General features: G+C 56.5%; 7 protein-coding genes across 7 annotated transcripts; 4 read left to right on the top strand and 3 right to left on the bottom strand.

Annotated features, from left to right (window-relative positions):
- Positions 1-137: 137 nt before the first annotated feature.
- Positions 138-898, bottom strand: SPBR_07780 (uncharacterized protein; the record flags this gene model as incomplete). The annotated part of the gene is made up of 2 exons (XM_040766034.1): positions 138-778; positions 847-898. The coding sequence occupies 2 exons, from the start codon at positions 896-898 to the stop codon at positions 138-140; spliced, it is 693 nt and encodes a 230-aa protein (XP_040616225.1).
- Positions 899-3,366: 2,468 nt separating this feature from the next.
- On the top strand, positions 3,367-5,457 carry SPBR_06820 (uncharacterized protein; the record flags this gene model as incomplete). Its single annotated transcript, XM_040765076.1, has 3 exons — positions 3,367-3,524; positions 3,610-3,804; positions 3,900-5,457. The coding sequence occupies 3 exons, from the start codon at positions 3,367-3,369 to the stop codon at positions 5,455-5,457; spliced, it is 1,911 nt and encodes a 636-aa protein (XP_040616224.1).
- Positions 5,458-6,010: 553 nt separating this feature from the next.
- Positions 6,011-7,530, bottom strand: SPBR_07161 (SH3 domain-containing protein; the record flags this gene model as incomplete). Its single annotated transcript, XM_040765415.1, has 4 exons — positions 6,011-6,074; positions 6,158-7,206; positions 7,289-7,392; positions 7,494-7,530. The coding sequence occupies 4 exons, from the start codon at positions 7,528-7,530 to the stop codon at positions 6,011-6,013; spliced, it is 1,254 nt and encodes a 417-aa protein (XP_040616223.1).
- Positions 7,531-9,310: 1,780 nt separating this feature from the next.
- SPBR_08020 (blocked early in transport 1) lies at positions 9,311-9,604 on the top strand (the record flags this gene model as incomplete). Its single annotated transcript, XM_040766270.1, has 1 exon — positions 9,311-9,604. One exon carries the CDS (start codon positions 9,311-9,313, stop codon positions 9,602-9,604), a length of 294 nt encoding a protein of 97 aa, XP_040616222.1.
- A 653-nt stretch (positions 9,605-10,257) lies between these two features.
- On the bottom strand, positions 10,258-12,258 carry SPBR_06871 (stromal membrane-associated protein; the record flags this gene model as incomplete). The annotated part of the gene is made up of 2 exons (XM_040765127.1): positions 10,258-12,062; positions 12,138-12,258. The coding sequence occupies 2 exons, from the start codon at positions 12,256-12,258 to the stop codon at positions 10,258-10,260; spliced, it is 1,926 nt and encodes a 641-aa protein (XP_040616221.1).
- Positions 12,259-13,800: 1,542 nt separating this feature from the next.
- On the top strand, positions 13,801-14,315 carry SPBR_07926 (methionine-R-sulfoxide reductase SelR; the record flags this gene model as incomplete). Its single annotated transcript, XM_040766179.1, has 2 exons — positions 13,801-13,855; positions 13,921-14,315. 2 exons carry the CDS (start codon positions 13,801-13,803, stop codon positions 14,313-14,315), a joined length of 450 nt encoding a protein of 149 aa, XP_040616220.1.
- Positions 14,316-14,930: 615 nt separating this feature from the next.
- On the top strand, positions 14,931-15,782 carry SPBR_07724 (rhamnogalacturonan acetylesterase; the record flags this gene model as incomplete). The annotated part of the gene is made up of 1 exon (XM_040765978.1): positions 14,931-15,782. One exon carries the CDS (start codon positions 14,931-14,933, stop codon positions 15,780-15,782), a length of 852 nt encoding a protein of 283 aa, XP_040616219.1.
- Between the last annotated feature and the right edge of the window lie 114 nt (positions 15,783-15,896).

The raw sequence follows: 15,896 nt of genomic DNA, 5'->3' as shown, positions 1-15,896 counted from the left end.
CCAAAGAGACAAGCTATGCAGCCAAAAACGGCGACCCAGAAGGCGCTGGCACAAAGATCCATCATATGGATGGCAAAAGGGAAAGGAATACAAGATACAAGAGATTGAGATGATACCGCGCTGCTTCACATACCGCTTTAACAAGTGAACACCGCCGGGCCGGGGTTCGTGTACGATGTCGGCACCGGGTAGTTGATGTTGATCAGGATGCCAGGGTCCGTCGCCTTGTACGCGCCCGGGAACGCCACCAGGTCCTTTGGCGATCCGCTGCCGCCGCCCGACACCGAAATCTGCCCGCACGAGATGTAAAACTGCGCGCCACCCGCGCTCTGCGCCACGTGCAGGCCAATGTGCTCGATGCGCAGCAGGTAGTCGCCGTCCGGCAGACACTTGGGAATCGTCACCGACGGCGTCTTGAGCCCGTTGCTCGACCACGTCAGCGTCTGCCCGCCAAAGCTGGGCTGCTCCTCGTAAATCTTGAACCACACCGCACCCGCACCGTCAAACGACGCCGCCGTCTGTCCACTGGGCGCCTTGGCCATGTAGAACGCCAGCGGGCCCGGGTGGTAGATGTCGGGGTTGGCCTGGAAGGCAATGGTGCCGCCCGCCGTGACGTTGATCGTCTCAGCCGCCCCCGTTCCCGGGCTGAGCTCGTAGCAGCGGATGTCGTTGGACGTCACGTCTGTGACAGGGCCGTTGTTCTGCCAGTTGACTGTCTTGCGGACGGCCACCCAGTCGCCCGAGGACTGGCCGCCCTCGATCAGGGCCGAGAAGGTATCTACGCAGCAATGGTCAGCAAGGGGAAAGAAGGACAGCCATGTCCGGTGGGGAGGGGAGAGAGCATACAGTGGGCATCGGCGACCGTAGCGGCGAGTAGAACGGGAGCAAAGAAGCGCATTTTGTTGCTTTGTGGGTGGGAGTTGTTGACAAAGAGCAAAGAATTATTTGGAGAATTCGGGTCAAGGTTGAAGACTCGAGTCTGGCGAATGCTGCTTCTGCCTGTTGGTTCGCATTGCCAAGGAATCGAGGTCATCAAGTCGGCCTTTATACTTTTCGTCCTGGCGTGAACGCTCCACCATCACGTTCAAGAACACCACCCTTTTCGCTCTGCCTTCTCGGGATTCATGGCATATGAAGTGGTTGCGTGCGCCGTGCCGAAGCCGCGACATCATATTAAAAACGCCTCAAATGCAATCGTCGAAAACATGCTCATCCGGGTTAGGGACGGCTTGGCTTTTGCCCTTGCTGCACAACACTTTCGTCTTTTGAGGATCCATACCCTGGGTGGACTCCGCCTCGGAGGGCATCGCAATATCGAAGCAATATACGCACACCAAAGAAACGGAGCGAGCCACGGCAAAGACGGAAGGCCAAGTCTGTGGAGAGAGAGCCGGGGGTGGGGGGTGGTTAGGTGTAGACGCGGAGACGAGGTGCTTGGCATGTTGATGAGATCGACGGAGAAGGGCAGTGGCCGCTCGACTAGCTGGGGAAAATAGATTAAATTTAATATGTAGCGATGCGAAACGATCCTGGCGAGCGAGTAAGCCCGACAAAAACGACGTCACGCGGAGAACGGAGGTTGCAGTGACGGAAACTCGGCTCGAAGGTTTGCTGGGGTTGGCAAAAAGGGCAGTGAATGACGCAGGGTAAAAAAAAGAAAGAAAAAGAAAGAAAAAGAAAAGAAAAAGACAAAAAAAATTCAAAATAATGTCGGCGAAAAAAAAAAGAAAACCTACAATAGCAGCTCTTCAAAGGCATTATACGAATCAAGCCTTGTCCACTTTTCCCAGCTTGGACATGTCCTTTCCCAGAGTGGCCATGGATGCGGTTGATGCGTTGTGTTTCACACAGATCGACGGAGGGTGGGCAGCCGCTTTTGGCGTCTTCCCCCTGCCGCCTGCAACGCTGGCACCAGGAAATGTCGAGCCCGCGACGGGTATTCGTGCAGTCCTTCCGTCTTTCGTGCACTGCCAATGGATGAGGAAGCAGTAGACGACATGCGAGAACGAGGCGGGCCGAGAACGACAAGAGATCTTCCAGCAATGCACCATCTATCATCTTAACAAAGATCGTGTAAGACGGCACACCCATGGCCTTGCTGTCTCTCGTGTGACGTCAAGACCAACAGAAATTGCCCGAGATGAAATTGCTCTGTTCGCATAACAAACGTCCCGGATGTTGATATCATTATGACTTGTTTTCCATTCTTTTCTTTTCGTTTCTACCTTTCGCTGGTGGCCGCGAGTACAACGAGGCTGACGTCGCTTGTTTCGAGTTGACGAGAGGACGGATGCAGCCGAAGAACAGCATCGACGGATATCAAAGGCATCATATTTTGTTGTAGATCTTGCCACGGGCGGACTGCCAGGCTTGACCGATGTGGTTGTATCTTGTGGACGCCTTTTACGGACACTCGGCGTTGCCACTTGTGCACATCACCAAGTCCAAAGGTCGTCTCCGTCGTCCATTTGCCCTTTTGCGTCTTCGCTTTTGATGCGTATTCCAAATTGGAGTACACAACAAGCGCCCGACCGACCGGCTCTCCAGTTTTAGAAGAATCGTAGAATCGTAGAATCGTAATATCGACGCACCGAAAGGTCGCATATCGCGTCGTGATTGGGTAGACAGCAGGTTTCTTGCCGTGCGGCGGTAAAGCACTGCAATATGACGGCAATAGGTGTGTAAGGCTCCTGATTTGTCGACATCCGGCCTCGTGCTCAGCGCCATCGCACACAGATTAGGGCCGAATACACCGAATAGACGACAACGTATCTCTTTGCCCGTGCTTCCCCTACTCTTTGCGTTGTGGTTGTTTGCTCCCCTTCCTCTTTTCTCTCCCACTGCCTTGGACCGTGTGGCGTTGTGGCCATGGTGTCTTAGGCCCGTGTTTTGTGTTTGTGTGTCTTGCTTCGGCCCAGCTGACATCCACCGAGGAAGGATGCACATGTCCTCGTGCGAGGCACTGGAGCGTTTCTTGGCTCGACTCATTTCTTCATCGTTTCTTTTCTCCACGGGTCGCGTCTCGTGTTCACAGTCTTCTTAATTTAGTCGGAAACTTGTCGCCAGATATGTGGACAGAGATTGTTTCTCTGTACCGCGCTCGTGTACAAATGTCATTTTTGTAGAGCCGTCCTATGGGCGGGGGCAAACAGAACCTGGTCTCCTTGCGTGTCTCTGCGAGCTTCTGGATGGCCACGAGCGGCTGAAATGTTGTATCTTGTGTGCCAACTTCGATCGCAGAAGAGTGATATATAGCCAGACGGTCGGGATCGACCCCATCTGGCGATGCTCTCGGTCTTCTTACAGCATCAAATTCAATAGCCATTTCTGGAGATCCTGCCTCTCATATTTCCTGACATCGCCGAAATGCAGACCCATCTCACCCATTTTGTCGTGTTCTTCTCGCTCGTCGGCCTTGGCATGTCGAGGCCTCGGGCTAGTGAGGCCAACTCGCCACCGTTGCCCATTCTGAAGCTTCCGTACGCATCGTACAGGGCATCCAGTTACAACGCTGACGAAGACTTGTGAGAGATATCCTCCTTCCTGGTGACGGAGGAGCCACATCACTGAATGACTCTTGTCTCTGGTTCTCACACTGCCATTCCTCAGATACATCTTTTCCAATATCCGATATGCCGCGCCGCCGGTCGGTGATCTGCGCTGGGCAAAGCCGGCGCCACCGCTGAAGAACAGCACACTTCAGGATGGAAGCTTAGGCCACGCATGCGTTCAAACTGCTGTCAAGAACTTGAATGTACTCGGCCCTGGGAACAAGTTTCCCCTGGGGACCGCAATCGACCAGTTGTAAGTGAGGCGGCACCTGTAGCCGAGTCGTTTTTTTCCACTCTGTGCGTCCATGTGTCTGCCCATATCGACTTACATCAGTCCTTGGTTTTAAGCGTTTCTGGCATTCCGGTCCCCTTGTTTAACTCTGGCAACGAAGACTGCCTCTTTCTTGATGTGTCTGTGCCGGGGAAGGCCCTGAGGTCGCCATCCACGTCCAAGCTCCCCGTCGTCGTTTGGCTGTATGGTGGTGCCTATGTTTTCGGAAGCAAGGACAGTGCCCTTCCTGGCTTTCCGTTCTATGACGGATCCGGCCTCATCAACCAGTCCGGCGGCGAGATCATTTTTGTCGCCATGAACTACCGCCTCGGGGCGTACGGTTTTCTCGCCGGTACCACCATGGAGCGAGAGGCCCTCCCCAATGCAGGTCTGTGGGACCAGCGGGCGGCGTTTCAGTGGGTGCACGACCACATTTCCTTGCTCGGCGGTGATCCCACGCAGGTCATAGCCATGGGCGAGTCGGCCGGTGCCGGCTCGCTGATGCACCATCTCGTGGCCGGGGGCGGCACTCTGGATCCGCTGTTCAAGCGCGCCATCCTCCAGTCGCCGGCGTACCAGTGGATGTACGACCGCGCAGGGACGGTCGAGGCGACATTTCAAGCGTTTGCGAAGCTGGCAGGATGTGCTCAGCGAGGGAACGCCAGCAGTACGAGCGGTGAAACGGAGACCATCCAGTGTCTGCGAAGCGCGCATCCGGACGCACTCCAAAAGGCCAACAAGGCTCTCATGGACACCGTACCAGCCGGGTCCTTTGCTGTGGGACCAACCACGGACGGCTCTTTCATCCGGCAGCTGCCCGTGCTGGAGTTGACGTCGGGCAACTATGCCAAGGGTGTCGAGGCGTTCTTGCTGTCGCACTGTGCCGAAGAAGCGACGCTGTTTGTGACCGGACGTGACTCCACGGACGCGCTCTTTGCCGACTTTCTCCGCGGTACCTTTCCCAACTACACGCACTCAAACGTCGTGGAGAAGATTCTCGAGTTTTATCCACCCGTGGACAACACCACCGGTACGCCCGTCTATAGCAGCGAGTCCGCCCGCTATGAAGCGTTTTTGCGCGACAGCTGCTTCACCTGCAACGTGCGCCACCTCAACGAGGGCGTCGGCGACAACAAGGTCTGGAATATGCAGTACTCGGTCACGCCCGGCTGGCACGGCACAGACCTCCTGCCCATGTTTTTCAACGCGCGCGCGGGTGTCAATCTGTCCAGCGATGTACTCAAGGACATCCTGGATCTGCTGATGCCGGCCGCAGGCATTTTGTTGTTTGGTCTCAGCACAGCGTTGCAGAGCTACTTCGCGTCGTTCGTAACGGCGGGCAATCCCAACGCGCATCGCGTCGTCGATAACTTCCCAAGCACGATCCAATGGGACCACCCGGTGAGCAATTCGAGTGGCGAGCAGATCATGGGCGTGCTCAATATGGGCGACTTTCGGTTCAGCACAATCAACGACACGCAGAATGAGAAGACGCCCTGCCAGTTTTGGCGCAATGTGGCGGCGGCTGTGACAAACTTGGGCGGGTATGCGCCACCGGGTGCCGTTGTTGAGCAGACGTTGGTCAAAGCGGACAACGATCCAAGCGCCAACTACGTTGGCGGAAACCGTCCGTAGGATGAGGGATTCTTAATGTGAGCAGATCGTAGAACGCTTATATGCAGAGAAGTGTCTTGGAGGCTGAGATTGATAAAGCTGTAAAGGATCTTTGGGGAAGAATAAAGGTAATATCAAAAAAAAGCCGTCACAAACGACACGTCATGACATCCAAGAGGCTCGAAGAGGCAAAAAAGGCAACATGGAAAGGTAAAATGAGATCATAAAAATGAGTACCGATGAAAGTTTAACTAAACGAGACAAAAGCAGTCCAGGTTAAACTCTTAAGAGTAAGAACAGCAGATTCAAAATAAAAAAAAATCTCAACAACCGTAAAAGAAATACAATAGGCGGAATGGGAAAACCAAAAACCAAAAGTAAAACATGAAAGACGTCAAAGGGCAAAATCAAAGACCCAACAATTGGGTCTCAAAGCCGTTTCCCATCAGAATGTCAACAACTCGCAGTCGTAAGCAGCACATCAAGCACTTTTGTCTGCGCTTTTCTCGTGTCGTTTGTAAATCGCCGCGCTGCTGAGCGATATAGTCTTCGGTGTCAGAATCTGAGCTCGGATTTACTCCTTCATTTTAACATAGTTGCTGGGGAAGATGCCGTGTCTTGTGCCAATCATTCCTGTCCTGTTCAGAGTTAGCCCCTGTTGCACCGTTTGGTAGCGGCTTCGAACGAAAAAAAAAAAAAAAAAAAAGCTGCTAATACATACCACCAGTCGTTGTCGCTCTCCGTCTTCTTCAGCACCGTGATAACATCGCCCTTCTTGAATGCCAGGTCGCCCGGCTGGTCTGCCTCGAACGTGAACAGGGCCACAGCCTCGTTCTTCTTAAGTAGGTTCTGCTTGCTGGCAAAGTTGGGCTTGGGCGCTGCAGGCCGGCCGGGGCCCGATCGCGAATCTGGCTTGCTGTCGTTGTACGTGTTGGAGCGCGAGTTGTTGTTGAAGCCGCGCGAGCCCGGGTCGTCATATACGTCGTCGCGCCACGAGTTGGTCGTTGCCGAGCGCCGGGGTGCACCGTAGCCGCCGCCACCACCGCCGTTACGGCCGTAGCCATCATCACGGTCGCGGTCGTACCGGTCCCGATCGCGGTCGCCACCACGGTCCCAAGATGGGCTGCCGTAGCCGCTGTCGCGAACAGGGCCATCACCGTAGCCCCGGCGGTTGTTGTTGCCGTATCCGCCGCCGTTGTCGTACTGGTCATCGTAGACGGGGATATCATTGTAGATGTCGTCGCCACTGCGGCCGCCATTGTTGAAGGCACGTGAGTTTAGAATGTTGAGCAGGGGAGCGGCTTGGTGAGGAACAGGCTCAGAGCCAGACAGGAGCTCGCTGGCGCTGACCGGGCGGCCGTAGAGACGGGCGTTGGCCTCCTTGCGCTCAATGATGGCAGAACCCTCGAGCGACACACCGGCGAACAGACCCTTGGTCTTGGAGTAACTGAAGACCGCGGCGACACTCTTCAAACTGGCGGCGCCAGCAGCCTCGGCATTGCGACCAACGGGGCCGGCGGCAAGCGATACGTTGCCACCAAGGGTGAGCGAGCCAGCCTGCGAGAAGGTCTTGACGGCTTTTGCGTCGTTGAGAATGAAAACAAAGTCTGTTAACTCGAAGCCAATCTGGCCACCGAAGCCTGCACCGCCTGTCGCAATGGCACTGGGAGCGCTCCAGCTGCCGTCGGGTAGTCGCGAAATAACGAGACCGCTGCCAAACCGCGCGGAGCCGAGGAAGCCGGCCTTGAAGACGGTGATGATCGCAAGACCCTGAGGACACGAGGCGACCCGTTAGACAACAGAAAATGTGCATGTGAAGGCGAGAGAATGCCCGGATGGGGTCCAAACGTACCTTTGCGCCGGCCAGAACCGAGGGAGGGATGACTTTTTCGGGGCCAAAGGCCTGGCGAGGATCAATAAACGAAGCCAGAATCTTTCCGCACTTCTTGCACTCCGCTGCAGGTTGTGATGTCAGAGACGGTCATGAAATTGCGACGGGTTGGGGGAGAGAGAGAGAGAGAGGGGTAATGTCTGCTGAGCACGGGAGCTTAACTTACAGGCCATCGACGACGGGAGGGGGTTGTTGATACCCATGGCTGCGGTTGCTTTTGTGGTTTGCGATTTGCTACTGGATGGAATTTGCGTCGTTCGCGGTGACGTTTGTGGAGGGAAAGAAGGGGTTCAAGACGAGGAGGAGGAAGGACAAGCAAGGTTCGAAAGAACGACAAGGAAGGTCTGTGGAATATGGGGAATATTTGCGCGTGGCACGGCCTATTGCAGGCTAGGACCGTTGACGAGCCAAGCTATTGGGGTGGTTGGCAGTGGAACGGATTGGTGGGATTGAGGCAGGTGTGGATGCCTAAATGGAATGCGTGTCAGCGATGGAAGAGAAGCGACTGAGACCGCACTGAAGTCGTGAAATATATGAAGAAAGCAAACGAAAGAAGAGGAGGGCGAAAGAAAACGACAGTCGGGGAGCTGCTTTTTCGATACGAGTGGGAAGCAGACGTACGATGTGTGGCTGGTGGAAGAGGCGACTTGGAGTCGGTTCGACAACGGTCAGGCGGAACCAGGAACGTCTGTGGGCAATCGGAGTGCAGGCAGATTGACAAAGGAGGCCGCCACGCGGAGTGAGACAGACTCAAAAGAGAAGAGGGTGGGCAACGGAGAGATCTTTGATGCGTGGTGGGGAACGACAGCGGAGGCTAGGGATGCAATATCGAACGCTATGGGTGTTAAAGCTAACGGAAAGGCACGTTGGCGGGCGAGGATAATGAACGAAGCCTGGGGGAACTCAGACGACAATTGAAATGGAAGGGGACCGAGGACACAAAAGAGTCGATGAAACGAGGCCTAAGAAGAGGGAACCTGTGGCTATGATGCCTGCCGCGCGTAGGACTGGCAGCTGGACAGAAGTGGCAGTATGCAGATGCTGTGTATGACGCAGCAGTATGTAGGCACCACGATTCGGTCGCAGGATGGCGCAGACGGTGACGACAGGCGTTGGCAGAGGCGAGGATGGCGATGTTTGTGGTGATGACGAGTGATGTCAAAACAAATTCAGGAGAAGTCTGGGGATTAAGACATAGGGAGGGAAAGCGAGGAAGACAAGTTGGGCAGAAAGAGCAAGCGGCACGGTCGGATGCTCCTGCTGTCTCCGAATGCGAATGTGTTCGGGATTCCACGTTTCTATGGAAGCAGCGACCGGCGAACGCAATGGCCAGTCCAGCGCAAAGCAGGACAGTCTCACAGTGTCCTTCGGTGGACGCGCCTCTTGCCTCCCGCTCGTCCTGTTCACACGGAAGCGACGGAGGGGCTGTGTCCCCGTCCAGTTGGAAGGCGCTAATCTCTTTGCAGCGGCCACCCCGCAGTGCTTAACGTTGCCAACGCAGGAGCGGATAGCACTCTGCACCCGTAAACGTCAGCCACAGACAGCACTGAGAAGTCCTGTGACACAGGCCATTTTGGGACGTTGTGGCGCCCTGGCCTGGGCGGGCCTAGCCTTGTGCCGCTCTTGACTGCCATCTGACTGGGACCTAACAAGGCCTGGCCAAGTCGCCCCAGCGCCATCGTCAGTGCGCAAAGACCAAAAACATTCGTGTTTGATCTCCTATCCGAGCAACCCAATCGACCCAACACGACGAATACCTCGACTCGAGCACGCAGTTCATCGCTGTCTCTATCTTGCGCATCGCCAAATCTGTTCACTTGTTCGCTGAACTGTCTCATACAAACATACAAACAATCAACGACACGACAAGACCTTGCCATCGCCTCCATCGCATCTCTCATCGCATCGGCGACAAACGATCACGAACCCCTTTTCGCCTTTTCAGATCGCATATTCCTCTCCTCTCTTCCCCATTCGCCCACCATGTCCGAGGCGTACGAGCGCGAGCGCCAGAACAACTCGCGGCTGGACGAGCTGGCGTCCAAGGTGACGGCGCTGCGCGGCGTGACGATTGACATCTACGACAATGCGCGCGAGCAGGACGTCATCGACTCGACGAACGACACCTTCTCGAGCATGTCGACGCAGCTCAAGGGGTCGGCGGGGCGGCTGACCCGCATGGCGGCGTCGGGCAACCGCGTGGCCATTCTGAAGCTGTCGGGCATCATCATTGGCGTTTTCATCTTCCTCTACTACGCCTACCGGTTGATATTCTGAGGTGCGGAATCAGCACCAAACGAAGATGCCTTGACGGCAACCTCGACGTCTTTGCATAACACGAAATCAAAGCAACAAGCATACAAACAAACAAACAAGCAAACAACAAACAACAAACAACAAACAACAAACAACAAACAACAAACAACAAACAACAAACAAACAAACACACACACACACACACACAGCATCGAGGCTGCTCGTCCGGCGGCCTGGATAACTGGGCATAGCAATGGCGTTTTGGGAGGCGATGTATTCTGGAAAGGAACCACTGGAATTTATTTGTTTGGAGACGTCCCGGGGCTGTCTTCCTTGCGTCTTGCGCTGTTACTAGCTGTACACTCTGCCTTTTTATTGTATTTGACTAGAAACATATCACGTTGTATTAGAGCCGAATCGAATCCGGGGTTTTACTGAGAGAACGTCATCGCAGCAACCACGGCCATATACAAAGCAAAACAGTCTTTCTTTTTCTTTTTCTTACTGTCCGTATAGCACGTATGATGCGACATTTAGCTGGCAGGAAGACCAAGACAGCAGCCAAGACATCCGAAATCGAGGCACAACCGGCCTTTTCGTCCTGCCTATTCCTCCTACCACGTCCGTATTCCTATCCGTCACCGCAAGTACGACATACTCCCGCATCCCTTTGTCTAGTTCCACACGTTGGAAAACAGGTCCTCGTTGGCGCCGAAACCCGCCGCAGGCTTCACGCCGTTGTTGGCGGCAGCCGCCGTGCTCGACGACCAGCCACCAAACTCCTCGTCCGCAGCGACCTTGGGCGCAGGCGCAAATCCGCCGCCGGCACCAGGGACAATGCTCTGGTTGGCAAACGAAGCGCCGGTACCAGCGCCGGCCCCCCCGCCGCTGCCGCCGCTGCCGCTGCCACCCCAGCCAAAGTCGTTGGCCGTGGAGGCCTTGCCGAGGCCCGTGTTCTGAAAGGACGAGGTAGTCGTGATCGCAGGCGCGGCGGCAGCGCCGGCCGGCGCAGGCGCTGACGAGCCCCAGCCGTCGTTGCTGCCCCAAACGTCCGAGTTGCCCCAGTTGGCGCTGACGCTGGCCAGCGGGCTGGTGGCGGCGGCGGCCGTGGCCGTGGGTGGGCTGACGGCGGTCTTGGCGGCAGGCTGGCTCAGGTTGAACACAGAGTTCATGGACGCGGACGCGCCGGGCGGCGGACTCACAGCCGCTGCGGGTGGTGGTGATGTGGCAGCAGGAGCGGCCGGGGCCGGTGCAGAAAAGTCAAACAGGTCGCCAAAGGCGCCGGATGCGGGAGCGGCGGCAGGCTTGGCCGCGGGCGGCGAGGGAGAGGAGGAGAAGGCGTCGAAGCCGCCAAGGCCGCCAAAGGCCGACGACGACGACGACGCCGAAGTCGCTGCCGGCTTGGGCGGCTGTGCGGGTGCAGCCGCCGGCTTGTTGTCAAAGAAACTGCCACCGCCCAGACCACCAAAGGCAGACGAGGATGCGGCGGGCGGGGGGGAGCGGGTAGCGCCCGCGTTGGTGAAGCCCGAGAGACCAGCAAAGGCATCAACTGGCTTCGGTGAGATGGCGGCCGGTGCGGCCGGCGTGGACGAGAAGCTCAGGCTGCTAAATGCATCGACAAACCCGCCGCCGGCATTCTGACCTGGTGAAGGCATACCGCCAAAGCCACTCACGTTTTGCTGTTGTTGTTGCTGCTGCTGCTGCTGCTGCTGGACTCGGGGTGCCGTAGCATAAAGGGAGAGGATGGATTGCTTGAGATCCGGCCGCGACTGGGCCGCAGAGGCACCGCCCGCAGTGCCCGTCGTGCTCGACGGCCGTGCAGGCGCCGCAGGCTGTGCGCTGCCGAAAAAGTCGAGACCCAGCAGAGAGTCCTTTGCGTTGTTGTTGTTGGCAGCGGCGGCGGGCGTAGTCTTTGGCGGTGCCGCATCGGCCTTGGGCGGTATGCGTGCGGCCGGGGGGCCAGCTGTGCTGGCCCGTGGGGGTGGCGTTGACGAGATGGGCGCAGCATCAAAGCCGCCGCCGATAAGATCGATGGAGGCAGCGGGTGCAGCTGGCGCGGCCGAGGCTGAGGCTGGTTTGGCGGACCTGCCGATGGACGCCTTGCGGATGGACTCCTTGCGGTCGATGGCCTGCTTCTCCTTGACGATGCTCAGGGGGATGTCGTCGTCGCCGTCGGCGTCCAGAGTCGACAAGTCCGCCGGGATGCCCCCGTCCATGACCCACCGCTTCATCTCGTACTTGGTGCGGATAAAGTTTTCGATCTTGGCCTCGGACGGCACGTGGCCGGCCGCCAGCTTGGCCTCCCAGTACTTGTTGGCGCGCGAGTTGCCCCATTCGAGTATGCTCTTGAGCTGCTCGTCGGTCCAGGAGTCGAGGTCGACGGACTTGACGCGCGAGATGTGCGTGCCCATGCCACGGTGGATGCCCGAACAGCGGATGCAGACGAAAACGCCGAGGTTCCACGATGCCCAGCGGGGGTCTACAACGTCAGCGTGTGATTTGCAGATGATAGGAAAGGGGGAGGGTTAGGGGAGAGGCGGGGACAGGGGCGTACGCTTGTTTCGCTTGCAGTCGGCGCAGACCTTGTTGGGCTCCAGCTTCAGCAGGCTCTTGATGGTCTGCTGGTTCTGCGCGGCGCGCTCAGCGGCCGGGTTGGGGGCTGGTCGTCGCGACATGGCGATGTGAAGTGTGTTGTGGGACGGGATGAGGCGGACTGAAGTCGGAATCAACAAAATTCGAGAAGAAAAGGAGACGGCCGAGAGGAGGTGAAGGGCGGTGCGCAGTTGACGGGTCTTCGAAAGGCGTGTGCAGACAGAAAAACGCTCCAAGTCGCAGATTGATGGGAGGAGAGTGCTGTTGTATGCAGAAAGGTGCAAGGTGCAAGGTGGCCGAGCGACGAGGTTGGGCTGCATCCGAAGGCTGTGATAAAGAGCGGAAATGTCGTGGCCTACAAATGGGGAACTTTATTCAACTCGCCATTGCGCCAGGGGCCTTCCTTCTGGAAACGGACCAAGGTTCTGGCGGGGCTCGTACAGTGCTGGTTTAGATTGGTTAATTATAGACACTGTATTTGTGTGCGATATACGCTGCGGCACAGTGTCTCCTATTTGGGGGTGACGGTTGACAGTAAATTATATTTTGCTGGTGACGACTCTGAACAAACTTGATATACAAGTATGACTACAGACAGAACTTATGCAGAGCAAGGCAATGATACAGGTCTATTGATTTTTCTCGCAATTGACAGTTCTCTGGACATGGCGAAACCCCCATATGTTTAAATGCTCTCACTTGCATGCCTATCGTTGAATGGCCGGGCAAGGTTCTTTACATGTATGTTCTTTGTGTCACTGTAATCCCAGCTATAGCCTAGAAAAGGCCAAATATCGCGGCTACAGAGACTAAACCGGCATCAAAGCGTGGCTCTGACGCACACCCCGTTCGAATACCTCAACACGACTGCTGCACGTGGATGTCAGACAAGGCTGCCAGAGTGAGGCCAGGCCTGGGGCAGGGTAGTCTCCGGGAGCCTGAGCCTGCATGATGGGTAATCACGAAAATCCCAACAGCATCGACACAGTACGCTGCGGCCAGCCTCTCCAACTTGCTTTATGTATCTACCGGGGTACTTTTGCTCTTGCCTTGCCCAAGGTTCACGTCATCCAGTCGATTCTCGGCGGGAAGGCGCCCCTCCGAGCCCCGTATTTGAGTTTCTGGTGGAAGGTGCTAGTGGGGGCTTTGCGCGCGATTCCACATCGGCCGCCCGCGACAAGAGTGGGTCCAGCGCTGTAACTCAAATCACTGCGCGACGGCTAAGCTAGCAGCTGTCTAGCAGTTGTCTAGCAGCTGTCTACGGCCATATTGCCACTGATGGCCTCTTTCCTTGTGTATCACGAATCTCATCGACTTATGTATATAAATATCGCCAAGTCCACACCAGCAGACAGTTGTCGTCTCATACTACATACCATCCTCGCACAACGCTCTTCATGCTCTCTCAACGCTTCACTACTCTTTTGCGCACCGTCTCTGCCGTCTCTGCACGCTCCGTCGCATCCAGCCGGTCCGTTCTCCGCCGTCTTCCTCTTCCAACTCCTCCGCCGCCTTCAGTCACATCGCGCACCGTCTTGCGGTCCATGCCCTCGATTCCGTTCCTTGGCAGTCTTTTTTCTTCTTCTTCTTCTTCTTCTTCCTCCTCGACTGCCCGGAAAAACAACATGTCTTTCCCCGACCAGCGCACTGATTCGGAATGGCGCGCCGTGTTGAATCCTGGTGAGTTTCTGATTGTCTCGATAGTTGTGTGTTCCTTTGTTCGCCAAGTCCTAACAACAAGCCAGAGCAGTTCCGCGTTCTGCGGGAGCAAGGGACCGAGCGCCCGTTTACGGGCGAGTACGACAAGCACTTTGCCGAAGCCGGCGTCTACCGCTGCGCCGGCTGCCAGGCACCGCTCTACAAGGCCTCGCACAAGTTCAAGTCTGGCTGCGGCTGGCCGGCCTACTTTGACAGCCTGCCCGGCGCCGTCAAGCGCAACGTCGACAACACGCTCGGCATGCAGCGCACCGAGATTGTGTGCGCCAACTGCGGCGGCCACCTGGGCCACGTCTTCAAGGGCGAGGGCTACAACACGCCGACCGACGAGCGCCACTGTGTCAACAGCGTCAGTCTCAAGTTCTCGGCCGAAGACGAGGCCGCCGCCGCCAAGGACGCCGGTGGCGCGACGAGCAAGGCGTAGAAAGCTTGTTAGCGTGGTCAGTGTCCGTGTACTATTGAGAAATGGGACGATGTATTTTCTTTTCTTATGATTTTTTATGTATACCGAGGCGACGACGTGGATGACGGCGGCATTTGTTTTGAGCTTTTGTATTTGTTTGGAATAGCACGATGCTTTACGAGATAAGGCTTGATGAATGTGGAAGGAAAAGACCTTAACCAAAAAATAGATACAAATATATATATAAAAGGAAAGATTAAGTACAACGTTGAAAATAGTACCGTGAAGCTTGATTTCCAACAAAGCAAAACAAGTCGCAGGATCAATCGCAACCGTTGGTAAATACACCGTTACCGCGTATATCCCGATTTATATTGCGTCCCGCTGTGCCGGCCCTGGATAGCTTGCAAATTGTATGTCCCATATACGGCAAATATACCCGGAAATGGCTGACGCGAGCGGAGAGCAAGTTCCTGTCTTCCATATTTGTATGGAGGAAAAAAAGTCAATAGGCATAGCCAACGTCATTCACAATTCATAGAAAAGGGTCGTGTTTCTGTTTTGATTTTCGTGTGCGCAATACATCGATGCACGCGGAATCTACAGTGTACATTCGCCGTCACCAACAACACCAACATGAAGGCCTCTGCGGCAGTCCTGGCCGTCTCCAAAGCCACCATGGCCGTGGCGGCCGCCATCGCTTCTGCTTCGTCGGCGTCTGTTCCGACCATCCACCTCTGCGGCGACAGCACCATGGCCAGCATGTCCGGCGCCATCCAGGGCTGGGGCCAGTACCTGCACTACAGCTTCGACCCGGCGCGCTTCACCGTCGTCAACTCGGCCATTGCCGGTCGCTCGGCCCGCAGCTACACGCGCGAGGGCCGCTTTGCCGCCGTCCTCAAACAAGTGCAGCCCGGCGACTGGGTCGTCATTGAGTTTGGCCACAACGACGGCGGCGGGCTCAGCAAAGACAATGGCCGCTCCGACTGCTTCGGCGCCGGCGACGAGACGTGCCAGACGACGTACGACGGCAAGCCCGAAACGGTCCAGACGTACCCGACGTACCTCAAGCAGGCCGGCGCCGCGTTCCTCAAGGCCGGCGCCAAGCTGGTCCTGTCGGCGCCGACACCCAACGACGTGTGGAGCGACGCGGGCGTCTACTCGTGGGGGCCCGACCGGTTTGCGTACTATGCGATGTTGGCGGCCGAAGAGCTCGGCGGCACCAAGGCCGGCGCGTATTTTGTGCCGCACGGTGCGTACGCGGCACAGGCCATGAAGGCGCTCGGGTCCGACGTTGTGCGCAAGAACTACCCGCAAGACCACACACACACGTCGCCGTACCTGGCCGACGTCATGGCGGGCGCGTTCGTGCTCGGTCTGACGTGCGGCACAAGCGACCTCGGCAAGGCTACCCTCAACAGCACAGCTGCCCTGTCTGGCACATTCCTTGGCGGCTGCATCGCCTACAACTCCACAGTTCCACTGTAGGGGGGGTCGGATGGACGTAATCTGACGTCGATGTCGAGGCAACGGTGCTGCGTGTGGCGTATTTGTGTATTGTTGCGGTTTCTCGGGCGATTTCGTTATGCTGTTTCCTGTGCT

The sequence above is a fragment of the Sporothrix brasiliensis genome (genome assembly GCF_000820605.1).
Source record: "Sporothrix brasiliensis 5110 chromosome Unknown Cont20, whole genome shotgun sequence".
NCBI classification, from domain to species: Eukaryota; Fungi; Ascomycota; class Sordariomycetes; order Ophiostomatales; family Ophiostomataceae; genus Sporothrix; species Sporothrix brasiliensis.
This window is presented reverse-complemented; position numbering and strand designations above follow the sequence as displayed.